This window comes from Ricinus communis, chromosome 4 (genome assembly GCF_019578655.1).
Source record: "Ricinus communis isolate WT05 ecotype wild-type chromosome 4, ASM1957865v1, whole genome shotgun sequence".
Lineage (NCBI taxonomy): Eukaryota > Viridiplantae > Streptophyta > Magnoliopsida > Malpighiales > Euphorbiaceae > Ricinus > Ricinus communis.
This window is the reverse complement of record NC_063259.1, coordinates 30,987,510-31,013,411: the sequence shown is the minus strand read 5'-3', so window position 1 is coordinate 31,013,411 and position 25,902 is coordinate 30,987,510. Positions and strand designations below refer to the sequence as shown.

The 25,902-nt window shown below is 36.0% G+C and overlaps 4 protein-coding genes and 1 long non-coding RNA gene across 5 annotated transcripts; 4 read left to right on the top strand and 1 right to left on the bottom strand.

Moving 5' to 3' along the window:
- Positions 1-824: 824 nt before the first annotated feature.
- On the top strand, positions 825-8,570 carry LOC8274349. The gene is made up of 5 exons (XM_015715654.3): positions 825-1,839; positions 3,708-4,605; positions 5,548-6,931; positions 7,022-7,105; positions 7,737-8,570. The coding sequence occupies exons 1-5, from the start codon at positions 1,230-1,232 to the stop codon at positions 8,523-8,525; spliced, it is 3,765 nt and encodes a 1,254-aa protein (XP_015571140.3). The 5' UTR covers positions 825-1,229; the 3' UTR covers positions 8,526-8,570.
- A 1,753-nt stretch (positions 8,571-10,323) lies between these two features.
- On the top strand, positions 10,324-16,068 carry LOC8274350 (probable plastid-lipid-associated protein 14, chloroplastic). The gene is made up of 14 exons (XM_002513505.4): positions 10,324-10,518; positions 10,605-10,906; positions 11,005-11,048; positions 11,185-11,263; positions 11,705-11,821; positions 12,004-12,186; positions 12,276-12,362; positions 12,677-12,780; positions 12,879-12,966; positions 13,194-13,274; positions 13,365-13,441; positions 13,581-13,716; positions 14,155-14,217; positions 15,309-16,068. The coding sequence occupies exons 2-14, from the start codon at positions 10,610-10,612 to the stop codon at positions 15,951-15,953; spliced, it is 2,001 nt and encodes a 666-aa protein (XP_002513551.2). The 5' UTR covers positions 10,324-10,518; positions 10,605-10,609; the 3' UTR covers positions 15,954-16,068.
- Positions 16,069-16,112: 44 nt separating this feature from the next.
- On the bottom strand, positions 16,113-20,859 carry LOC8274351 (splicing factor SF3a60 homolog). The gene is made up of 12 exons (XM_048372949.1): positions 20,520-20,859; positions 20,313-20,426; positions 20,131-20,238; positions 19,696-19,838; positions 19,446-19,542; positions 19,127-19,291; positions 18,562-18,633; positions 18,185-18,343; positions 17,971-18,048; positions 17,214-17,342; positions 16,910-17,056; positions 16,113-16,648 (listed from the first exon to the last, which is right to left on the bottom strand). Exons 1-12 carry the CDS (start codon positions 20,691-20,693, stop codon positions 16,502-16,504), a joined length of 1,533 nt encoding a protein of 510 aa, XP_048228906.1. The 5' UTR covers positions 20,694-20,859; the 3' UTR covers positions 16,113-16,501.
- Positions 17,342-18,223, top strand: LOC125369786. Its single transcript, XR_007215511.1, has 2 exons — positions 17,342-17,901; positions 18,055-18,223. It is a non-coding gene; the product is annotated as an uncharacterized LOC125369786 (long non-coding RNA).
- Positions 20,860-22,360: 1,501 nt separating the features above from the next.
- Positions 22,361-24,875, top strand: LOC8274352 (vesicle transport protein SFT2A). Its single transcript, XM_015715696.3, has 6 exons — positions 22,361-22,548; positions 22,662-22,715; positions 22,816-22,889; positions 23,223-23,340; positions 24,112-24,170; positions 24,467-24,875. The coding sequence occupies exons 1-6, from the start codon at positions 22,450-22,452 to the stop codon at positions 24,543-24,545; spliced, it is 483 nt and encodes a 160-aa protein (XP_015571182.1). The 5' UTR covers positions 22,361-22,449; the 3' UTR covers positions 24,546-24,875.
- Positions 24,876-25,902: the final 1,027 nt, after the last annotated feature.

Genomic DNA, 25,902 nt, shown 5'->3' with positions numbered 1-25,902 from the left:
TCAATGGTCATTTAATGCAATCGCAAGCCACAAAATGTCAAATACTCCCTGGGAAGTTTTGTCAAATAAGAGGAGATTATTCAGATCTAATTTTTTAGTACACTATTATTTTTGGTCATGATAGCTTCTCTGCTAACTTGGTAGCTAATTAACTAAAGAGCTACAAAAAATTCTTAAAAAATAAATATCAATCAAATCAGCCCCAAAAGAAAAACCCTAAGAACATGTACACAGACCTGTTAAAAAAGGGTTGGCAATTTTTGAACAATAGAAAAATATCATGCATGGAATCTCGAAGATTATGTTGCATCATCATTTGCTCTGCAATCCTTTATTACGAACAAAGAAAGAGATAAAAAGACAAATTCAAGATTTGGAAGACAGTAACATATGGAAAAGATCGGATTGGATTCTGTATAAGACGAAGCCAAGATTGTAAATTAACTTCAAAATGAACAGCACAAACAGATAAACACACGCGTGTATCTTTATTATTATTGTAGATATACTGGACAGGACCATAGCCAGTTTCAATTTATAATCATTCACCATATTACTGGAATCAGACTGCTGAACCCACATCTCTGTTTCTGGTCTTGGATACACTTGAAGTTTGCCCTTCACATTGATTTCTACCCACGTGTCACTCCCTTACTGGATCAAGCAACGCATACCAATCACCAAACCATGATTGGTTTTTGTTGTTGTATTTGTATTTGTATTTTAAGAGCCAAACAGAACCCTAATATTAAAGTACAAGATCGCAATAACATTGAACTACTAAGGGCAATTTCGTCTTGCCGACGCAAATTATATCCAAGTCGTCTCCGGGTCTCATTGCCACCGATAAAAAAAAAAACAAAACCCAAAAGAAAATTGTATTTGCTTCTCTGCTTCCACCATCGCTTTTTAAAGTACTCTTCCACATTTATCCCCGACGTATCCTATAGCGTCCACCTATTCCTTTCCGGCCTTTTCGTAATTTCTTTTAATTTACGATCCCATCGTTATACCTACTCATCTCCACTCGCCGCCGTCGATCTCTTCTCTCCGGTCAATTTAAATGTTCGCTAGGGTTTTTATTTAGGGTTTAGTGAGTGCTGATTCAGATTCGGTTCTTCGGTGGTTTAGAGTTGGGGTTTTGATTTAGAATTTTACTTGGCTTTCAGTGTTAGGGTTTCAATCTCGATTCGGGTGTTTCAGATTCGCAGTGTTAGGGTTTTGAAGTGATGCCGAGAAGTTCACGCCACAAATCGAGTAAACATAGTTCGAGAGATGCAAGGGACTATTCTGATTCCGAAAAGGATACGAGTTCAAAAGATAGAAAAAGTAAAGAAGAGAGTACCAGTGTCAAGGTTCTTAAGGAGTCTGCTTCTGGTGAAAAGCGAAAACTCGAGTCTAATAAAGACTATAATAAAGACACGGGAAATGGAGACTACTCAGAGGAATATTCTTCATCGGCAAAACGGCGGAAAGAGAGAGTGGAGGATGGAGTGAGTGATAGGTGGAATGGTGGAGGAGATGCTGATAATAATAGAAGCGAAGGGACAAAGAAATTGAAAGAGAAGTCAAGTGAATCAAAGAGTAGAAGGAGAGATGAGAGTGCAGGAGGAGAAGCATATGTTGAGATTGAGGAAGTAGTAAAAAAGAGCAGTGGAAAGAGTGAGGGGAAACATAGGGAATCAAGTAGTCGAAAGGAGGGGAGAGAAGGTGGGATTGAAAGGGAGAGAGATAGGGAAAAGGAGAGGGAGAAAGAGAGGAGAGGTAAGGAAGGGAAGAGTGATAAATTGATTGATGGTGATGATTTGCGTGTAGTGAAACAAGTTTCTGATAAAACTGGTAAGGTAACTAATTGATGATTTGTTGGTTTGATTGGTTTGTGATCATTTATTGTGCATATGTTTGTACTATAACATGTATGTGTTAGGTTGTTGTGATTGTTGTGTTTTGCTTTTGCCATGGTGAGATGCGAGCTCACGGTAATTGTTAGAGCTTTTCCTTGAGGATATTTAGTTGCTACAGGCTTATATTTAACATTTACAGATAACCACCAGAATAAGCCCTGTAGTAGTATTTTGGAAACTATAGGCAATGGGATTTCATTGGTTATTGTTATGTGATTCATTTAATGACTCATTTGCTATGTTGAAATGACAAAGAAATGTGAGTTCTAGAAGTGAAACAAAATCTTAATTTTCAGCATGGCTAGGGAACAGGAATTTAACTGTTGAGGAATTTCTTTTTCTGTTTGCAATATTCTTTGCAACTAATAGCCTTGTAATCTATTTCTTGATGCTAGTAGAATAAATTATACAAATACACATGGTGTTGACTGTTGATTCATGTAAGAAAATTAATTCTTCACAATCCCTGGGTAGCGGATATCTAGAGTCTGTCTTAAGTGCTGATGTCTGATGTCATCCAATTACGTTACTAATAAATTGCTTAGATTCTTTTCAAGATTAGCTACTTCACTACTTTAGGTGATCTTTTCTTGTTTGATGAGCTAATATTTTTTCTTTAGCTGTCAGTGTCACTTGGTATTAAATGGGAATACAGTGATTATAATTCTTTCTGGAATCTTTAAAAAAAATGATCAATTGCCTCGTGATGACAGTTTTTCTTTTATATATGGTTTCCTGGTATGGCATGGCTCATTGGTCTATTTGACATGGCAGCTCCTGTGCTATAAGCAGATGTTATATGTTTCATTGCTTATATGGAGTTTAGTACCTTGTTATCTTGATGACTTATTCACTGCTGATCTGGTTGTACTCATGGAGTGCCTTCTGCACTTTTGTCTTATATGGATTCCTTTTATGTTGTTTTTGAGGCGGTCTCATCTTCCCTTTTTTCCTATTTATGAGATGACTTTCATCTGTTATTGTAACAGCATGATTGAAGTATGCCTGAAGATTCATATTTTTGTATATAAATGAGCATGTCGTGACTTACTAGTTTATTAAAAGGTTCATCAAATGTTCTTATTTCCAGTAAGAGCCATACAAGACTAGGTATTTATTTTGATATGATTAGGGTGAATCCAGAATATGTATTTGGTGGGCAAATTTTTTTTCCTTTCTATAACAAAAAAAGAAGACAAATATGTAGAACAACAAATAGTGTGGGCAAAACATTTATTTTATCTGTGGCCAAAGTACAGGAACCAAAGTAGAATACACAAAAAATTCAGGGGGCAGGTGGAGCAAGTGCCCCATTGCCCCCCATGTAGGTTATTTTATTATAGCTGTTAAAATGTATGGAACTGGTGGAGTCTTGTAATGCAGTATCGATTTTAGATATTTCTTGAATATCGGCTTTCAATTGTACTCATTATTGACCAATAATTTTAATTAATATGCTTGGATATATCTGCATGTAATTTTTGGAGTTCTTGCTATTGGAGGTATAGAAAGAAGTCAAACCAATAGATTCAGGTTAAGCATCTGTCAGAATTTTATGTGTATAATTTGATTACTGTTTCTACTTTTTAACTCCTAATACATGCTTTTGTTAGTTCTGTAGGAATTCCTGGAAAATTCTATTTTCTCCCTTTTCCATAATCCTTGCTCTTTTACTGGTGGAATCTTCTTTAGTTATGATATCAAAGCTCTTTTTAATGAGATTATTGAGTCAGTGGCTTTTTTCTGATATTAGCTATTCCTATACTGAAGCATCCATTAAAATTTTGAATTGTCTTCATGCAGACTTGAATGCACGTGACATATTGCAAAGTCCTGATTCAGAGTACCTTCCTGATAGACGAAATAGGAGAAAACGGGATGGATCTGGTGATGGGGATAAGCATCAGAATGATATCGGGGACAACAATGACAGACGTCTTTCCTCAAAGGAGGATGTTGCCAAGGATGGAAGGCTGAAAGATGAGAAGCATAAGGACGAGAAATATAGAGTTAAGTACCGTGACGATGTTGACAGGGAAAGTAGGCATCGAGATGACAAGCAAAGAGATGAGCATACTGTAAAAGATCACAATAACAGCAGGTCTGATGATAAACACTTAAGGGATGATAAAGATACTGCAGAAATTAAAACAAAGAAATATAAGCCTCAAGATGGTGATCGCGAGCGTGAGCGAGAGCATGATCATGATTGTGATTATGATCTTGGCCGGGACCATAATCATGAAAGCTATCAGCGTGACCGAGATCGGGACCATGATAGAGATCGAGAGCGTGATCGGGATCGGGACCATGATTATGACCGTGAGCGTGATTGGGATTGGGATCGGGATAGAGACCGTGAACGAGAGCGGGATCGTGACCGAGATAGAGAGCGTGACCGCGACCGCAACCGTGAGAGAAATCTTGATTATGATGGTGCACACGTGGATGACCGAGGTGCTAGATACAAAGATAGCAGGGGAAGGAAGAGATCACCTGAAGATCATGATGATCACAATGATGCTAGAGCTAGAGGTGGCAAAACATCTTATCTTGACATGGAAAAGAAATCTTTGAGCAGCAATAGAGTTGACTCTGATACTGACAGAGGAAGGTCTCAGTCACGCCAAGCTCACTCAGATAGTAATAGGAGGAGGGCCTCTCCTAACACCAGTTCCCATGGGGCTGCAGATGAATATAGGTATCTGCATGCTCTAAATTTTTTTGAAAAGAAAATGGAGTATCTATATGATTTGTTCTATGAGGCTTTATAATTTTGTTATGGATAGTTTTATCTTCAGGTCCCAATCATTTGGAAGATGATTTTTTCTTCTTCTTTTGCTGACGTATGAATTATTTTTTTTTGTTTTTGGCAAGTTTGAATAAGACTGTTCAGTGATTGTAAAAAGTTTCAGCATGCATTTATCAGAAATATATTAATATAGGATATTAATTTTAATGCATATTGAATTTAGTGGCTGCAGGACATGCAGACCTTTTTCCCCTATCCTTGTATCTTCCCCTTCTCAGTATATGCATACTGATCCATATGATGACCTTACAGTTTATATGCTGCATGTTTTCATTTCCAGAGTAAACTTCTCATTGTAATTAGTGGTATATGGCATTTATATAATATATTTATTTTCTATCATCTTGGAGACTGCACAGTACATGCAGACCTTTTTCCCTATCCTTGTATCTTCCTCGTCTCAGTATATGCATGCTGATCCATATAATGACCTTACAGTTTATAGGAAGCTACATGTTTTCACTTACAGAGTAAACTTCTCATTGTAATTACTGATATATTACATTTATGTAATATATTTTATTTTTCTATCATTATGGAGACTTATGCTCCTGGTTGGCAAATGCTTTCACATGCCTATGTACTTCTGTGCTTGACAAGGCTCCCCTTTTAACTCACAACTTTACCTACAACTCTGGCCTTTGTTTATTTAGTAGGATAAAATATTTAGTTCCCTTTTCTAGTTATTGATTGACCTGAAACTTGTAAAATTGACTTATCTAAAGTTTCGGTCAGATCCCCATCGGTACACAATGGATCCTGAAAGCCGTTCAAATTTGGGATAATGATGGTGTTGGTTTATTTATAAATATTTACTCTTTTCTGTTGCAGGCAATTTAAACAAGAAGAATTGAAGTACAGAGATGCTGTGATAGAACAGAGGTCCAAGTCAACTTCTTCAAGAGAGGTTACTAATTTGCCAGGATCATCAGATAGAGTGTCCAAGTACAGATCCTCTGAGAAATCAACTAAAATGGATGATGGCCATCTGGGAGAGTTGTCACTAGAAAGGTCTTCAAGTTCTAAAGCATCACCCATGGGTGTGATGGATAGATCTCCCTCGTCAACAAGTCTTGAACGCAACAGATATATGAACAGATCTAGTGTTAGACGGAGTCTTGACATTGAAGAGTCGGGGAGGAGGAGCAGTGCTTCTATGGGTGCAAGAGATATGTCTTCTGCTGATGAAAGAACAAGTCGTGATCTACCTCTGGAAAAGTCTCTATTAGATGAGACAACTTCAGTTGATTCATCCTTTTACAATAGGAATAGTCAGAGCAACTCCACTTTGCTTCCTCCATCATCTGCTTTTAGGGGCGGAGTTGGGAGCCCTTCTTTCCTAGGTTCTCTGGAAGAAGATGGTAGAATTAACACCGGTAAGCGCTATATGAGGGGTGGTGATCCCAATTTGGGAAGAGGGCAAGGAAATGCTTGGAGAGGTGCACCAAACTGGTCTTCACCCGTGCCAAATGGCTACATCCCTTTCCAACATGGGCCACCTCATGGATACCAAGCCATGATGCCACAGTTTCCATCTCCTCGTCTGTTTGGAGTCAGACCTTCAATGGAAATTAACCACCCTGGGATTCCTTATCATATTTCTGAAGCTGACAGGTTTTCTGCTCATTTGCGTCCTCTTGGATGGCAGAATATGATGGATGGGTCAGGGCCTTCTCACATGCATGGATGGGATGGAAATAATGGTGTATTTAGGGATGAGGCACACATATATGGGGGCTCAGAATGGGACCAAAATAGGCATCCGATTAATGGTCGAGGGTGGGAAAGCAATGCAGACATTTGGAAAGGGCAAAATGGTGATGTAAATTTGGATTTGCCTTCAACATCCTTGAAGGAGGATTTTCCAGCACAAGCTCCTGTGGATGATATTTCAGCTGGACAGGGAGGTCAGAGGTCACAGAATGAAAATATTCATCTTGGGGTTGCAGCAAAAACTGTTGAAACAAAAATAGCTGTTATTCCCTCAACAAAAGAGCTTTCCAACCCATCAACTAAAACTATCCATGAGAAAGTGGCTCCTCCAAAACTGTCTAGTACTGACAATGCTACTTATCTTTACCATTCTTATCTTTCCAAGCTGGACATTTCGATTGAACTTGCTGATCCAGAGTTGTATAACCAGTTTACAAGCTTGCTCAACATAGAACACGGAGCTACAGTTGATGCAGATGCTGCAATGCTAGTAAATTTGAAGGTAGAGAATCATTCTTCTATCTCTCTAGCTTGCTTGTGATTTTCTACTTGTTCTCTTCCGTAATTTCTTAAATTGTTTATTATGTGACAGGATGGTGCAAGAGCTATACCAAAGAGTTCCAGTACCTTGTTGAATTCCTCACTTTTCCCCATAACAAGTGATTCTGTTTTTCAGGTATGATCAGTTAGACGAATGTTACTTGCAATTTATAGCACAAATTATGTTGCATTTGGATTCATTTTGAGATTCTGGAGATCAATGAAAATTTGTATTCTGTAGTTTTGCTTTATGAAAATAATCGGACTATTCTTAATTAACTTGGAGCAGGATACATGCGCACATCCAATTTTCTCTGCTCATGTTTTTCCTGCAGTAAGTTGTGTATTTTTTATATATTTAAATGCTTTCACTGAAGAGGGGTTTGGCTACTTGGATCGATGGTTTAATTCCTTGGATGAAATTATTTATGTTCTTGAATGAGAAATTACCGTACCATACTTATGAATAAGGCGATTTTAGAACTTCAGTATGAAGTACATATGGTACTGTAAACTATAGTGTAAAAAGTGCTTGGTGAATGCCTTCTTAGACTTGGTTCCTTTATTTAGGGTTTGATGTTGCTATTAAGCATTTTCTCAACAATTTATTTTACATGTGTTGAATGTTATTTCAACCATGGTTTGGAATAACTGCAGAAATTGTTATCTGATTTTATTTGTTAGATCGTTTTCTAGACGATCGAGTTTCATGGATGATTATGAAGAGCCAATTCTGACAGCTGATCATCTTTATGTATTACTTGCAGAGAGCCATGGACATCTATAAGAAACAGAGAGAGTGGTTTAGCGGCTCTTCAATCTCAAATGGCAGAATCGTAGATGTTATTGCAGCATCCAAAAAAGAGGAGCAATTTTCTAATAATAATGTGGACATAGTAGAAGAGCAAACATCAAAACGCCCTGCGGAAACGTCTCGTGTGCAGATGATGAACTTGGATGAGACAAAAGTGGAAACTGTTCCAATTGCAGATGTGCAGGAGAATCCAGATGATACTGTTCCGATTGCTGATATGCCGGAGAATCCGGATGAAACTGTTCCAGTTGCTGATATGCCGAAGAATCCGGATGAAACTGTCCAAGTTCCTGAAAATTCAGATGTTTCTCCCTGCCAGGAGGTGGATGTTGATGCTCATGCCCCTGACGTGAAGTTGGAATTTTCAGGTCAAGCCCTTAGTCATGATATACCAAAAAAGTCCATGATTTTTTTCAGTGGTGATAAGATGGATGGATTGTCATCCAATCTGGTGGATTCAGAAGGTCCAGGGGGAGATTTTGTGACGACTCCCGAAGATGTGCCGAATGCTGCCAGAGTTTTACCTATTGATGGACATAACACGGATGAGATTGGCAAGATTAAAGGTAGTAATTCTTTTAATTGTGCTGAAGAGGGGCAGGGGTTCGGTGACGCAATATGTGGTCCATTATTAGTTAAGGATGGCTTCCCCAAGGCATCTGGGGATTTAATGCCTGGGTCAAATGAGTCTGAGTCGGTTATTATAAGTCGGATACATCATTCTCCTGAAAGTACACATTGAGACAATTTCTATATCCATGTTCTTTAATGCGTTTTTTTTTTCTTCTTTTGTGGTTTAGTTATCTTTGCTGCTTCTTTTTTTTTTTTGTTCTTCCCCCATTTTTTGTTGCTTTTTGTTTTTTGCGCCGAAATAAAAAATGAAATCTGCTCTATAGGTCCCCGGTCTTGGGCCCTAAGAAATTTACCTGCCTTTTTCTGCATTCTACTCCTCTGCTCTTCAAGTAGTTGCAGTTTGGTTGCTGTGTATTTGACGGCCCCATGTTGGGTATCTGGCCTTGGGGGGTTTTTCGCTGCCACAGTTTATGTTGTGCATCTCACACGCATGATAACACGTCTTGCATGATGTAATTCCTGGCAGTATTTCTATGTTTGTTGATTATATTCCTTTTTGAGTTAAGAGCGTGAGAGAGACGGATTGTCGAAGACTACTGGGATGAATAGTTGATGGCATTTCTATTCTTTCTTTTCCTCGAAAGATAAAGAGAGGTAGTAGTAGTAGGGAAAGCTTGCTTAGTGAGGTGGGGGTTTCTGAAGTCTCAGTTCTCGTATCCCAAATCCAAGATTATAGAATTGTATTGCGAGAATAATGATCATTTGGAGGGGGGAAGTTGGAGATGTTGAGTTGCATCATTTGCATTCGATAGCGTTGTGATACTTAGCCAGAACGGTGCTGGGTGGGTTAATAATGGTGGTTTTATCCGTGATGTCGGCCATGGATGTAACAGAATATGGGTGTGATTTAATTATTTTGAAGGTGAGTGAGTTTGAAAAGGATTGCAGAAGCAGCATATGGGGGACTTGTACTTGATTATTTAGAAGGTGAGTGGGTAGCAGAAACAGCAGGTTAATTATTCAAGTAAATGATGCAATTGGATCGCTGCAGTAGACAGCACGTGGGAGCAGGAGAAATTGAAGTGGAAAAAGTTGCTCAGGTATTATAAAAGAGAGGTGCTGAAGCATTATTAATAGATTTTTTTATTTCAATTACTCTCTAAGTATTATATTTTATTTTGAACAAAGATATGGATAAAGTAATTATAAAATATATTGGATTTAAGAATGAACATTTAAATTATGAATTACTCATTAATACTTTAATATAATAAAAAAAATCGCTGGTAAATACTTTCCAATAAAAATGTATAGAAAGTGTTTCACAAGTTTAAAAGTAAATGGGCATTATTCTTTTTCATTCTAATAATTTGTCAAATTTGGTTGAAGATATTATCACTGAAGATTTGAAACTGACTTAACAAAAAATATAGCTTATTATAGTCCTCTCTCGGTGATTAAAATAGAAAGTGGATAATGTCGGAAATACCAACGTGGCCTGAAGCGGTTACCCTACTTGACGCAATTGCGTGAATAAATAGCCAGCAGACAAAAGAAAGGGCTAAGGTGGCGAATTGCCTCCTAAACTTGCATCTAAGATCCAGTTAATCTCAAATTGAAAATCTTTTAACTGAATTGCCCACATTTTATAAAATGGAAAAGATAAAAAAAGTATTAAACAGTTTTGAGTTTGCCTTTTTGGTTTTATGATTTATGACAAGTTTCATTAGTTTTTGTTAAAATTTTCCAATAAAGAATGGAAAAAGAATTTAATATCATATATTTATTTTGACATAGTTCACTTTGTATGCAAGTATATATATAAAAATCACTTGCTTAAACTGGCCATTTTATGAAACATGCAGGGTAATTAGGCTATAATTTTCAACTTAGGATTAACTGGATTTGGCTAATAAATTGAGGGGGCAATTTGCGACTTTAGCCCAAAAGAAAGGCCCGAGAATTCGTCACGTTTAATTGTTGAAGTCACAGGAAAAGAAGAAAGATATTTGAAGAAGCAGACGTAGACACGAGCTGAACCCATGGCAATTTCGTATGCTCACGCAACTCTCACGCTCTCTCTTCTATATTTATACACTCGTCTCTCCCTCTTCCTTATTCCCACTCCTTAGATTCTTTCTCTACCTCTCTTTCTATTCCTGGTAAGTCCTCAATTCTTCATTTCTCTTACTTATAAATGAAACTAAATTCAAAATTATATCAATTATTCTTGTTTTCTAATGGTTAGAGGTGATGGCGCTGCGCGGACCTGATTTGACTAGGAGACCGGAACGTTTCGGAGCGAAATGTTATGGTGAAAATTTGCGGACAAAACTGATTACGCCTAGTTCTTTATGCGTGAAACGTAAATCTTTTGCTTCTTATCATAGAAGAGAATTGTTCAAAGTGTATAGTAAAGCTGCGTCTCCCATAGAATCACAAGATAATGCTTTAAGTGTACAAGACGAAGAAGGATCAGGACATGTTATAAAGTTCAGGATGTCTGATTTTAAACTACTTGATCGTGTCAGCGTTGGCCTTGGCGGACGGGTATATATCAAATTAACTACTTAATTCTACTTATTTCTTTGTGTTTTTGTGGTAATCTGACTTTATAGTGGTTTTCCTGAAATGTTTTCTTTGTGTAGGCTAATGAGGTAGTCTATGAAGCCATAGTTAAGGATTCTAGCAGGTTAGTATTTTTTTTTTTTTTTTTAAATATTGATAATAATAATAATAATAATAATAATATAACAAACAAATTAGTGACATTTTATTGAAGATATCATGGGGTTAATACATTGTGGTCTGGCATGATGGATTTGTAGCCCTTTGTATAACAACAAAGTTGTGCTTCGACAGCTTGTAAGTGCACAAGCTCAACGCAGAGGAAAGCGAGCGATTGAGGTTTGTTTGCTGTGTGCTATTCTCCCACTTAAATATGTAAATTATTTAGGGATTTGTTTGGTTTGGGTAACATGTGAGACTAATTAGTATTCTTCTAATTTAAATCAACTTGTGTAAGCTTGTTTGAATTAAAACAATATATGCATTATACATAATGTTACATACTACATACAGCCCTCTTATGAATCTTTAACTTAACCTTAAATTTTTTATTTATGTATTTTCTTATGTCATTGGCTTCACATTTAGTGCTTCTCTATGCACCTACTTATGCAGGTCTAATGTTCATAGATATTACTTGTGTATATTTCCCCCACCCCCCACTAACACGAAATTCTAGATCCTTCTCTGCCTAATGGATTTTAATTTGTATTATTCTCGGCCGAAATTCTAGATCCTTCTCCGCCTAATGGATTATAATATTTTTAAAGTGTTGTGTAGGTACTGAAGAAGTTGGTTCGCCGAAAACTTCTTTACCATTCTTATTCAATGCAAGTCCATGGTTATATTTGCTCACCTGCAACTAGTGGCAGTGGCTTGTTTACTCTGGTTCATGGGGTAGGTCTTTGTCTATGTAAGATAAACATATTTTTTGTAGTCAGATACTTTAGAGTTTTATAAGTACAGAGTTTCCTTCTGGTCATTGAATTGTCTTAACTGTACATTTTAAGAATGTGAAAGTTCAGTCAGAAAGGTAGTTAATTTTGACCATTTATCTAATTTTTTTTACGTTTCTGCAGTATCATGGCAGTTTTTCCTTACAGCATTGGCTTCAACAATCCGATTGGCTTCCTACATTGGAAGCTACTCTGGCGTTGGATGAGGAATCTGTCAGAAGGGTGGGAGATGATACAGTTGGAGGACCTGCAGTCTCTCGCCAGTTGCGAATCATACGTATATTGATGAGGGATCTATTAATTGGAGTATGTTTAATTTATTAGTGGCAACAAATGCATAGTGCACACCTTGTTGCATTTGACATAAGTAAGGTTTTTGTGATTCTCTTTTTCAGGTGAATTACTTGCACAGTCATGGACTTGCTCATACCGAGTTGAGGCTGGAGAATGTTCACATAAGCCCGGTGGATCGACATATTAAAGTGAGTGCAAGCTTCCTTGTCTTACGTCAAAGTTAAGACTCTGTAACTTCTAAATTAGAAGTCACCAAACTACCAGTACCCAAATGAAATTCTCCAGGAGGAGGCCTGTGCCTCATCTGTTATCTAACAAGGATTCTTTCCGAGCAGAACTATTTCGCTGCAATATTATTTTCATAGGTCCCTTGAAGTGGCAAGTTATATTTACTTCTGCTCTAAAATGGGGGTAGCTTGTCAAATCTGTTATGGAATATTAGTGAAGTTGCATTATTTATTCCTAGACTCCTCTATAATACTCAGATTTAAATTTTTATTAGGTAGGGATATTAGGGAATGCTGCTGACTTTTATGAAGACGGTACAACTACTGCATTGGACAACTGCGTAGACCGGCGACAGATGATGATTGCATTTGACATGAGGTATGTTACTGAGAGATATAAATGTGTAAAGTTTGTTTTGAGTTTAATACAGCTAGGAGATCTACTTAGTGCTCATTCTGTTCTCACGTGTTGCAAAGGTGCGTTGGATTCATGATGGCAAAAATGGTGTTGCGAGAACTCATGGATCCCTTAATCTTCACAAGGTTCAAATCATTCCTCATGAAGGTATAGCATAGAGCATTTCATTGCAAGCTTTTCGGTTATACCATTCGGAACCTAATTACAATGGCGCTCATTGTAGCACTGGTTGCTTCACAAAATTGTCTTCTTTTACTAACAGTTATACATTCTACTAGATGTATGAAAGACTTGAACAATTCTTGTTTGACTAGAAGAATAACTACTGTATAATGTATCAGGCACTTCATTAATTTTTCCATTCATGGATGCAGGGAAATGATCCTTGTTGCTTGCGGGAATTTTTATTGCAAATTCTCAGTAGGAATTGTCCATCTGGTAGTGCTGGATTCCAAGTGAGTATATGTACTATGAGTCCATATTCTTCTCTGGTCTATCTGAGAATAATAGAATGAATCATTGTCTTTCTTTTGTTTTTCCTGTAGATGCTTGATCGGAACTCAGGTGCAGGGTGGAACCTTTTGTCCTTGTTACTTGCGACTAAACCTTCTAAAAGAATAAGGTATTCCCTTGTTCACCATTTTCTAACAGTAAAGAGTTTCTTGCACAGCAATATCAGTTTACTATTTTGACTAAATACTGCAGCTGTTTGAGATAGATGACAAATCTACAATGATCACTTCATTTTTTTCTTTTTTCAGTTGTTTGGATGCTCTCAGACATCCATTTTTGTGTGGGCCTAGATGGCGGGTTGTCCCATCCATGGACATCATTAGATGGGGACTTGGTTCTGCTGCAGTGCGCATTACAGAAGAGTACATTTACAGCCGACCCCAGGTATATTAGTATTTTTTTGCTTTACACATGATGTTTGTTGTCATTCATTTGGTTCCTCGTCATGACTTTTCTAGCCAGCAGCTAAAGTTGGCTGCACAAACAATTTGCTCAATCTTTCAAACTTTGGTTTACATATGATATAGCCTATGTTATTTTCTGCTCAAGTCCAACTGCATTAAGTTAATTGTTTGTGCTGTCATTTTGACCTTTTGGTTTGGTTGGAGAGTATATTTTATGAGACTTAGGAAGTACTCTGCTGTTTCCTGTAAAGCCAAAGCGGACAGGGTTGAGCAATTTGTGTTAGTTGATTCCTACATCCTTAGGAGTCGTCTTTCTATGCTTTCATATCCATTACTGCCTTCTGAAAACCTTACAAACTAGGCTTCTAGAATATGGTTGCAACTTAAAAATAGACTAACCTGTGGTTTGATGTGACAGCGGAATAGACTTTCGTACTTCATTGAATTGATGGAGATGCTGAATCCTCATTCAAAGGCAAAGGTAAGAAGTTCTTTGCACTGGTTTAGAGATTTTATTCATTGATGTCTTTGCAATCACCTGTAGACCACCAGTCAAGTATTCTAGACCAGAACTTTAGCTGCTAGTTAGGGGTATGCCTCGTCTACACATTGAGAATGTTCCACTTGCTCCAAACCTTGCATATTTTATTTAGTGATCTTTTGGTCCGTGTTCACCACTTGTATGCTCAATCCATAAAATGATAGCTTAAGTGTATCAGAAATTTGCTGAAAAATTTCTTATTGATATTTTTTATATTTCAAATTTTAGCTTATGAATTTCTTAAATTTTTTCAACTCCCCCCTCTAAAAAAACTTCCCAAAGAGACTTTTTTTTAACTTATATTATTCATATTTCAGTTTATATTTCATATATTTCTTAAAAATTTATAATCTTCCACCCACCCCATCCTCTCCCCCAACCCCCCAAATTGTATTGCCACTGGTCAAGGAGGTGGTTGTTTTTGTTGGTGGTGAAGGTTGTTAACACATAAGAGAAAGAGGTTAAATTAATGTTGTGTTTGGTTCAAATCCTTTATAAAAGAATTTTAATAGAATTTATTTGCAAAGAAATTTCTTTATTTGTTTGGTTTGATATGTAATAATATGAAATTCATTTACAACCTGACTCAGCGATAAAGAGGTAAGAGAGAGAGAGAGAGAGAGAGAGGAGGGAGAGATGAAGAAAGGAATAAAGGAATGAGAGAGGAAGATGTACTTGAATCCAGAGTAGTTCTGTCAGTGATAAAATATGATCTCATAAGCTTAGAATTAATTTTATAGAACCTGGATTAGTTATAACAGATTCCTAGGATTTAATGAGATAAAATTGTAAATAAATATTCATTTATATCAAACACAAACTATGGATCTTTAAGTAAATTCCATAAAAACTTATAGAATTCATTTATATCAAACACAATGTAGATATTCTGTTTCTTCATCTACGGAACATTCTAGATAATGGAAAGCCTCCTATACATTAGAATATGAAACATTTTAGTTTTTAAACTTCGAATATGAACCACCTAAAGTCAGGTCCATTTATTCCAATTGTCTCCATTTAACTTGCAGAATTGGTTGGAGCTGCTGCCTGGAAAATGGCGCCTATTATACTGCACTGGTAGGCACATAGGCTTAACCCTTCGTCAGCCTTCTGCCCGTGTCCTTATTGGTGATGTTACCCTAACTGTTTCAAGAGCATCAAAATTGAAAACTAGCCTTTCTTTCACTTCTGAAGTTGGCTTCAAAGTCATGATCAGTCGTGATTGGCCGCATGACAAAAATGGCATGGCTGGGAAATTGGAAGTCAACTCTTTATTTAGATTAATGTCTGGAAGACGGTTGTATATTAGGGAAGAAAAGACAACAGAAAGACTATCCTTTGGTCAGTCGAGCAATTTGGATTCCTTGCTTCAGAAATTATCAGGGAGAAAATGGAGGAAAGCAGTCCCTTTTAAGGAGTTTCCATCAAGCCTTCCAGTGTCCAAGCTTGTTTCAGGCGAAGTAGAGGTGACAATGAATATAGGTGACACACTTGGTAAAGATGTTTCTGCAAGAAATATAGTTCAAGAAGCTCGCATACAAATACCTCCTGAAATGTTTGATTTGTCAAAGCTTGTTTGTGGGACGTTCGTGGACTCGAGGCTACTAGTTCTTCGTGGGGTGAATGGATCAGCTCTCTTATTTACAAGGTCCTGTGTTGATGAAACATTGTAGATAACAATTGTCAGAGGCAAGTGTAAATTCTGTGTCGCACCCTGATTGTAGTATCTGCATATTTCTTCTGTGTATGATTCAAGACAAATAAAACAAGGCTTTGAACCTGGCGTAATATGAAACATTTACAGGAAAATAGCATTGATACTTGGGAGCCAATGGGACCTTAAAAGACAAGGTCGATGTTAATATACTATTTAATCATTAAACAAATTTGATTCCATTTGTCATACTTCATGTAAGTGTTTTCTTTCGTAATGATCTAAGCAGTAACACACAACACAGAATACAAATGCGTACAGAGAAAAGGAGGGATGCGGAGAGCAAAACGAATTCCTAACTAAAGCTCATCCATTCCTTTCACATTGTCAAATGGTGTCCACACTAACACAATACATGGCAGTACTCCATAGACAGGGCCTGGGTGGTTATACCGACGTTCGAGAACTTCAATTGGCTCATGGCTATTGGATTAAGGTAGGTTGCTATCAACCAAACTACAAAAATGTGTCCATTTGAAAGCAGGTTTATCCGGCAGTGTATTAAACTTAGATCAATCCCTGGCGCTGCAGATCAGTGTATGTCTTTTTGTTGTAAATATTCCCCTCTCTGTCTTCATACTCCTCTTCAAGATCTGGTCGCCACTTGTTCACTCCTTGCCGCTCTTGTATTCTTTTCCATAATTCTTTTGCTTCCTGCAAATGCATAATGTTTAAAGTATTAAACAAAAAAAAAATATATTTTTCGGTGCTTTGCAGATTTTCATTTACAACCACACCCCATAGCTGTGATTTTATGTTCTACCAGTATACAACAAATATCCATCTGTTGCATAGAAAGATTGCCAGAATGGTACCGCGAACAAATACTGAGTACTAAGATACAAGGACATACTTCATTTCAAACAACGAATTACTTCATTTCAATCTTCAAAGACAAGGTCTACAAAAGCATACCTCAATTGATGTGATCTCGTTGAAATTCTTGGTGTTCGGAATGCCAAGACAACGCATCCCATGTTGATGCCTCCACTCCTTGAAATGCCGCTCAAAAGCCCTGCGCCCCCAGTAACTGTAATTCCCACATATCTCACACTTGAATTCCTGAGACACAGTAAAAGAGTTTGTCCCCTTGTGAGCAATAGAATGATTCAACCTACAAAAGAGTCTCAACAGAAACTTAACCAACCAGAAGAGGAGATATCTAGCTGAGATGGATAATTAAGAAGATATAGACGCAGAATAGTTTTATAGGCTATACCTGACCAAGACCATGAAGTTTATACAGCCAGTAAGGTATAGGCTTTCCATCCCAACCCATCGGTAACTTGAGCGGATTGTAAATCTGTTGTTCTTCATCATCACTTTCAGTGTCAGCTTGTGTCTCTTCCTGCTCCAAATTATCAGATCAACCATTACTATCATCAAGAACAAGATGAAAATTCAACTGTCCTAACTATCAAAATATAAAATACTATGGCACAACAGTGATGATGTATCAAGAAATGAAGAAGGTAAGAAAGTTCCATGAAAAAGTGTCTTTTCCTAGCATACAAAAACGTTTCCAGATGGAACTATGTTCTGCAAACTCGCCAATGTGCTAGGTAGCTTACACTATCAGGGTAAGCAAGGATATCAGGACAATTCCACTGGATAACCTGCTTGTACTAAGTTAATTCCATATTGTCATGAAGGTTTTTAAGGCTGTGTTAACTACGAAACATCTTACTGCTGCCAAGTCGTGTTCAAGTTTCCTATAGAAGCAGTCCAGTCAAAAGATTTTAAAATCGGAGATCTGGGTGTTTTGAGCAACTCAGGAAGCCAACCTTGGCACTGTTCATTTGTTCAAATTAGGAGCCACATATGGCTATGGCAAGGGCAACAAAGTCTTACCAGATAAGCTTGGAGGAACAAGCGATAAGCAAAGATGGAAAGTGATTCAGTGAAATGTAATAGAAGTAATATAGGCAATGTATCTAAACTACTTGAACATTTTGCACTAAATGCCATTAACTTACCTCCTCACGTTCTGCTTCCATTTCATCATATGTCAAAGCCTGCTTCTTAACAATATTCTCTTTTGTTCGTACAATTGTCTGCAGGGATCACCAAAAAAATCATCACAAAATGCAAATGCAGTACAGACACGAAATCAAGTCAACAGGTGCAAGACTCAGATATCAAAATGCTCATTATCAGGAAGAAACAGATGTTCATGTGACAGTAGCTTACCTCATCCAGTAAATCACACAGCCTAGTTATTTTGGCCTCCGTCAAGGCAATTTCTTTTGAATTTTCAGCTTCTCTCGAGGCAGCTGCACCTCCATTCTGTTCTGTCCCACGTGAACCTCTCAGAAAGTGTTTCTTGTCCAAATTTTCAAGAGGTGTGTGCTGCACAAAAGGAATAACAAAATAAAAACCATATTACGTTGCTGAATGAAACTCATGCAAAAAGTAAGATAGAGACCCTGGACAGTACTTTAACCAAATTTCATCAAATGAAGTTGTGTGCAATCAAAGAATAGTCGGCAGGGAAGGATTCAAGATTCAATTTGATAAATAAAATAACATCTGAATGGTGTTCAGATAGGTAAAAGAACTAGGGTAACCTTTGTCAGGAAAAGCCTTTCTGCACGCTGCTGAATTGTACCACCAGTCTTTAGTCCTAATGCAGCCAATGCCTGCCAGGGAACGCATAATGAACAATTAATAAACTGGTAAAAAGGAAACACAATTAAATCAGCATAATGGGATTCCAGAGCCAGCGAAATCTGAAATCAGTGTACAGAAATTTAGAATTATAAAAGCTGTTATAAGCAACATGGATAATGTGGAAACATTGAAGAAAAAAAAATCTGATAATTGCGCGCATGGAATTTCTTAAACCTTCTTTCATTTGAATATAGAAGTCTTAATGGATTTATTTCAATTGAATTGGTCATAACGAAACCAATATCATACATGTTCCATATTTATATTCATACTATTCTATAATACAATCAACGAGAAAAGACTATTAACAATGAGAAAACAGAATCAAATAATCAAAATGTTAGATGACTAGAAATAGGACAAAAGAATGCTCTACAGCTTTAAGACATTCAACCAAAAGAAAGCAAATCATGCAAGAAAACAAAAGCTGAAAAGTATAATAGAACTGCAAGTAGCACATACCTCCTTTAATTTTTGAGGACCTACATCCATCAGTTCTTCAATTGTGCTGTAATAATCGAGATCAATCACAGAATGCTGAGCTGGAACTTCGCCATTTTCATGGACATCCCTCTCCCATCCTTGCAATTTGCCAATTTCCCACTGCTCTTCAAATTCACTTACCACCTGCCACAACATTCTACATCATTAAAGAAAGCACACGACTGACACTAATATAGTATAGTCACAATCCATTCTCCATTACAGCCATGAAAATATGCATATTAAATGACTTCAGAAAGATGCCAGAAAAGAAAAAAATAAATTATATCTGACAGACCTTTGAGAATATCCTATCAAGATCTTGCAAGGGCTCTGTCCGCTGGAAAAAAGAGATTAAATACTGAAGCAAGTTCTCCATATATTCCATGTATTGCCTGCATAAAATTAAAGCAGAAACATAAATGAACAAACTTGCAAGAATGCGCTGTAAAAATATTTGGGTTTACACAGTGCCAAACCTTTATTGTAGAGAACATCCAATTGCATGTGTGAAGGCGTATTAAAAAAAACCGAAGAAAAGAAATTACCTATTCAATTTCAGCTTACGAGGGATATTATGCAGTTGGGGAAAAATATCAAGGTAAGCAGAGTACTCAATAGGCTCCCCAAATTTAGAATTGATGTACTGGTTGTATAACTCATGCATGTCCAGATATTTCCCAAATGCTTCCTGAGAAACATATTCAGAAATGTCATTCAGTAATTATTAACCAAAATGGAATTCTGGTTTCTGTGGAAGAATCAATGTCAACATGCACCAGTCAACTTATGCATGAAACAAATTGAAGAAAATAAAATGGTTAAGCAAAATCTAAGCTGAAAAGACTAAAGTCAATAATGTAATACACAATTTCCATCAATATTTATGCATTGTACTACCAAAAATGAAATTCACTGCTAACGTTGCAAAGCTGTTGATGACATAAAATAAGCACTAAGGTAATGCAAGTTATAGGGAGAACCTCGCCAGTAAAATCAACAGCAGGTTCCTCTTTAAGAGATGCCTCATGATCCTCGTTAGCATCAACAACACCACGTGCAGCCGGATGCCTTCTATGGTACTCACGTATCTACATAACAATATTCACAGCATTAATTTGAAATAAGAATTTTATTCAAATTCAATCAAACAACATAATCTGACCTCTTTCAGTCTATCATAAAACGCACTAAACACGTTCGTTCCTGTAGCTGTTTGGCCACCAAGCGCAGCAATCTCATCTTTTCTTGAATTATCCTTATCCTCATAAATCTCAACCTAAAATCAAATATTAAACCTAAGAAAATGAAAACAACAACAAATAAAGCTTAAATTGCCCAAATCCAAAGCAAGAAAAAAGTGTTGAATTACGAGTTTGTGTGACTTAGAGATGATATCGTCGATCATGTTACGAACACGGTGGCTTTGAAAGAGACGGTCCTTGTTTGACGTTGGCTCATTCTGGAGATCCTTCACTATCAATCGTTCTAGCCTCTCCACCTCCTCATGAGTCGCCCGTGTTACCTCCAATAGCGTCGACGACATCTTCGCTGCCTGTAACAACCGCTTAGAATGGCGGTTAACAGAGTAAAGCTAGGGTTTCTGTATCAAACAAACAAAAGGGAAGGCAGTCAATTTTTTTGCCAAAAGAAGGAATAAGGTTCAACTTAGCCCTCAAACTTTCAGGTTAGCTCAAATTTGGCTCTTCTTTAGTTTTTGACCGATTTATTCTCTGAATTTGCACCTAAATAATAAATTAAAGTGACAAGTCAGAGAATTAAATTGAACTTTCTTTAATTTTCAAAATAATTTAAAAATAATGATTTTCAAATTAATTAGTTTAGTGATCAGCTAAATCAAATTTTATAACAAGTATAGCTAATTCTAGTAAAAACAAAATAAATTTATTAAAAAAAAAAAGCTAAATTCATCATAAAAATAAAAAAATTGCAACTTGAATCTAATCTTAAAATTCAAAATTCAAATCTTTCATATCTCGATCCTCGTTTAAATTAAGGGCGGTTTGGTCAATTCTTGCATTATCCGCATATTATTTTTCTTTTCTTTATAATTAATTATAAACTAAATCTTGAAGTTTAAAATTTTTAATAATTTTATCTATTTTTTAATTTTTAAAATAAATATATTTTTAATTTATTTTCAAAAATAGCTTTTAGTAATAATTTTTAAAATTCACAATAAAAAATATATCTTGACAAGTCAATTATATTTATCAAAAAAATTAATAAGTTAGCAAAAAAAATTATTACCTTTAAATATGAGATATGTAAAAAGATGCATACGTGTGAAACATGTAACACAGGTATTATTAAGTCTAAAATGAAACTATTTTTATTAATTCATAATTATTATTCTTTTCGTAAACGCAATCGACTTACCATGTTATTCTTTTTATCATGAAAAATTTTAAAAATTGGCATCATAAAATATTTTTAAAAAAATATAAAAAAATATGAATATTTATTTTAAAATTTAAAAATAAATAAATAAATTTATTAAAAATATAAAATTCATAATTTATTGATAATTAAACCTCTTTGATTATAAGTCTAGATAATTGGACCAATTTAGAAAAATAAATAAGAGTTGCGTTCAAAATTAACTTAGAAGTAACATTTAAAATTCAAATTGATCACAAAAGTCAACAAATAAAATTAAAAAGGTAAAGATTAAAAAATTACTACGTGGAACGTATATATTTTTTTGTATAAAATAAGTATTTTTTTGATATTTTCTTAAATACATATTTATGTTTTTATTATTTTTGTATATTTTATTTACATTTAACATTAACTATTATTAAATCATAATTTTATAAGCAACATAACATCTAGAAGCACATCATAGTATTTATAAATATACTAAAAAAAATTTTAAAAATAAATTTTTAAATTTGATTAAAACAGAAAATATATATTTTAATATTTTTTTATAATCATAAAACATATGATCAAATGTTAGATTATTTAAAAATATTTATTTTATTAAAAAATATATTTTATTAGTATTTATAATTTAAAAAATAAAAAATATTAAATATATTTTAAAAATATTAAAACACATATTACTCTTTTAGCATAAAAATATTTTTATCCTTCGAGTGTTTAAATTATATGTAGTTTTTTGAAATTTACCTAGATTAAAATTAATCAAGCGATAAAACGACAACGTTTCTGTAAAACCCACAACTTCTCTTTCTGCTGCGAGACACTCCATTTTTGTTCGTGTCGTGGTTGTGGAATTTTTAGAATGTGAAAACTGGAAAGTGAAAAGGAAAAATATGCAGAAGCTGAAGCAGTTCATATCAGGTGATGATGGAGAAGAGGGACTACTGGATGATGAAGAATCAGATAGCTATTGTTCTCTTTCTCCTACTCAGGTTTTTATTATTAAATTTTCGTTCCTTTTCAGTTTCTTCTTCTTTTCTGTTTGTCCATTGAAAATCATTTTAAGACTCATGCTCTTTTAGGGTTTTTGTTTGTTCGTTACCAGAGAATGTACGCGTTTGCTGCGTGTTTGGTTGCTGGTCTAGCTTCTATGTTTCTGGTATGAATTCTTATTAATGATCTCCTTTTTTATTTTAAAATCAAGTTTCATTGCAATTTTACTGAAAGCTTATATCTTGGCTACTTTGCTTCTGTTGCAGTCAGTAATTGTCCTTCTGAGGCCCATCAAATTTGCAGTATTATTCACCTTTGGTAATCTGTTGGCAGTCGGAAGGTAAAATTGATTTGTTTTCTTCAATCTTGTTATCACAGATTTATGATATTTCTAGCTCTATCTTGTCATTTGTAACGTGAAACAAATTGGGATTTTATCACAAACTACTAATTTCACTTTATGAGATTTATTTTTTAGTTTTATTTAAAAGTTCCGCATCCAAAGCTGGGAAATACCAGCCATATACTGTTGTTTGTATGATGTCTTGGAAATGACCTAAATGGATTGAGACTAGATGCATATCCTAGGATTATCTCCGACTCGGTTTATCTGATTGTTCTTTTCGCTTTTCACAAGGTTTTTATGTTCTAAACTTGTTTTCCTAATTGGCAGCACAGCCTTCCTCATTGGACCTGCGCAGCAACTAAGAATGATGTTTGACTCTGCCCGCATTTATGCAACAGCTGTCTACATTGGATTTGTTGTTATGGCCCTTATTTGCGCTCTCTGGGTAAGTTAACAATCTTGATTTGTCAGTGAATCTGAATAGTAATAGTGACCTTTAATATTAAAGTGTAGCTGGGTAGCTGCATAGAGGAAATTGTGGAAAATTGTTATTGACATGAAGCCTGAGCCTCATTTTTATGTTTGGATTGCTTAAATAGCTAAAACTACATAATAGTGTCTTGATCATTCTTTCTAGTTACTGTTTTTTAACATTCTGCAATTGAGCATATGACTGTGAACGAGAAATTTGTACCCATTTCTAATAATTATTTGGTATTCTCTTTCTAATATGACACAGCCATAGTCTGTACTACTAATATATTTTGGAAGGCATTGAATTTTCTTCACCTCAGAAAAAGTGAGATTTGTAACAATGTGGATGAATCGTGATAATTAAAATTGAGATTTGAATTAGCCGTTTTGTAGTCGAGATATGTGCCTATCAATCACCTCAGCCATCCAAGCAACTAAATTTGATACCATTTCTCCCTTGCATTGTCTAGGCTGATGGCCTCCTCCCAATCCTATATGTTCTTTTTATCCATGTATTCCTTTGAGAAGAATTCCTCTCTCCCTGATTCACCACGATTGTTACTCTTGAAATCTCAAGAACCCTCAGAGTTTATATAAGTAGATATATTAAAATTTACACCAGGTATCATCATTTTCACTTATCTTTGTATCCATGTCCCTGCAAGTGTCCAATTACATCTGCTCTTTTCTGTGCTTTTCAAATATGGTTGTTCCTCATGCTTTCTTCTTTTTTATATTGCAGATCCATAGCACAATTTTAACAGTAATTGCAATCATTTGCGAATTTTGTGCCCTTATTTGGTGAGTTTTTCATTATCATTCAACCGACACCTAATTTCTCTTGCATTTTTTGTTTTCCTTTTCTTGGGGAAGGCTCAAGGATACAAGCTGAAAGTTTTTTACTTCAGTCTTCCCAACGTTGTCTAGTGTCATGTAACAGACTGTTCAGGCTTGGTGGATATGGGGTAGTCTTTACAATTTTATACAGAACTCTATAATTTCAGCTAGTCATCCATATGGAAAAATCACTGTAATAGATTTTCTGCAGTTAAATATAAAAATCTCTGTCTTATATATTCTAGTGTGAAATATTTCAGGTACAGTTTGAGTTATATTCCTTTTGCTCGGACGATGGTGTCTAATCTGATGGTCCGGTGCTGTGACACTGAGCTCTAAGTAATACAAAAGTTGAGGAGATTGATCACCTTGGAAACTCATTGGTTTCCCGGCTTTGTATTAAAGGTTTCTTTTTTCTTTTTTTTTGGGTTAATATACTTGAGTACAGCTTTGGAGCATCTCGGTTGTTGACATGTAACGGAGATGTATAGTTCAGGATTCCTTCTCCCTCAACTTCTGGGTGAAGAAGCCCATAATGCTGAGGCCCGGATAACAGAAGTCCGGTGCAAAATTGCTTGATTCTTGTTCAAAGATATTTGTTGCTTGTAAAGTGGTGCGTGCACAGTACACGCAAAACGACGATTTCTCTCTTGATCGTTTCCATTTAAACTGCTCAGTCATGCATCTTAAGTTTATTCCTGCAAAACTTCTAGCATATGCTTAGATATTGACAAGAAGGATCATATGATATGATTAAATGAATTGAGCAAGAAAATTAAGATAACTTATAGAGGTGGTATCATGTCAATGTAATTGGTCTGCCAAGCTTGGAACTCTATTGGTTCGTTGAGCATTGGGCTTTCTTGTATAATCCCAAAAGACATTATTGGAGATACCAAGTTACCAGTTAGTGATGAATGTTACAGATAGTAGCCAAGATGGAAAGAGAAAGGGAAAGGGAAAAGACAGGAGATTCTGTCTGCTTGCCCATAACAGGCCAAGAATGGGTACATGACAAAGGCTTGTAAATCTTTTGACCCCCTTTTGGCAAGCCGAATTGACACCAAGGATGACTTGAACCTTGCACCAAAAACATGTGAATGAAAAATCTCTCACTCAGACTCTGCTTTAGTGGTGGCTACCTACTGCTGAATGTAATGTGCCTTTGAACCAGCAAAACTACAGACCAAGTTCATGAAGCCTTCACCAATAGTACCATCTAGTGATCGTATTTAAAGCAAGCGATCAGTCGTTGTCTGCATAGCCCACAGACCATTTTCTAGTGTTTCCCGGGTCCACCATGCCCTACGTCAAAACCAATATATGTGACCGCGTTTATGGTACCGGACAATACAAATTTAGAATTGACAACAAATGGTGCAAATGCTGTCTTTACAGTGCTGCTAACTCTAGGCTAACATTGGCACCAGAGCTGAAGCAACATGCAACAGAATGGTTTCAAAGATACTTCGATTGCGGATATTAGAAGGTTTTGGGTGTCCAATGCTAGGAAGATAGTAAAAGTGGGTTAGAATCCTGAAAATTGAAAAGTGCCGTTCTCTATGCCATTATTAGGAAATCTGTAGAAATATCTTTTATAGACTGATGTCGTAGTCGAATCACAGTGAATAAAGTTTCTGAGTATACGTTATGTATTCATTTGCCAACTGAAACAGTTCTATCGGGGACAGGGAGT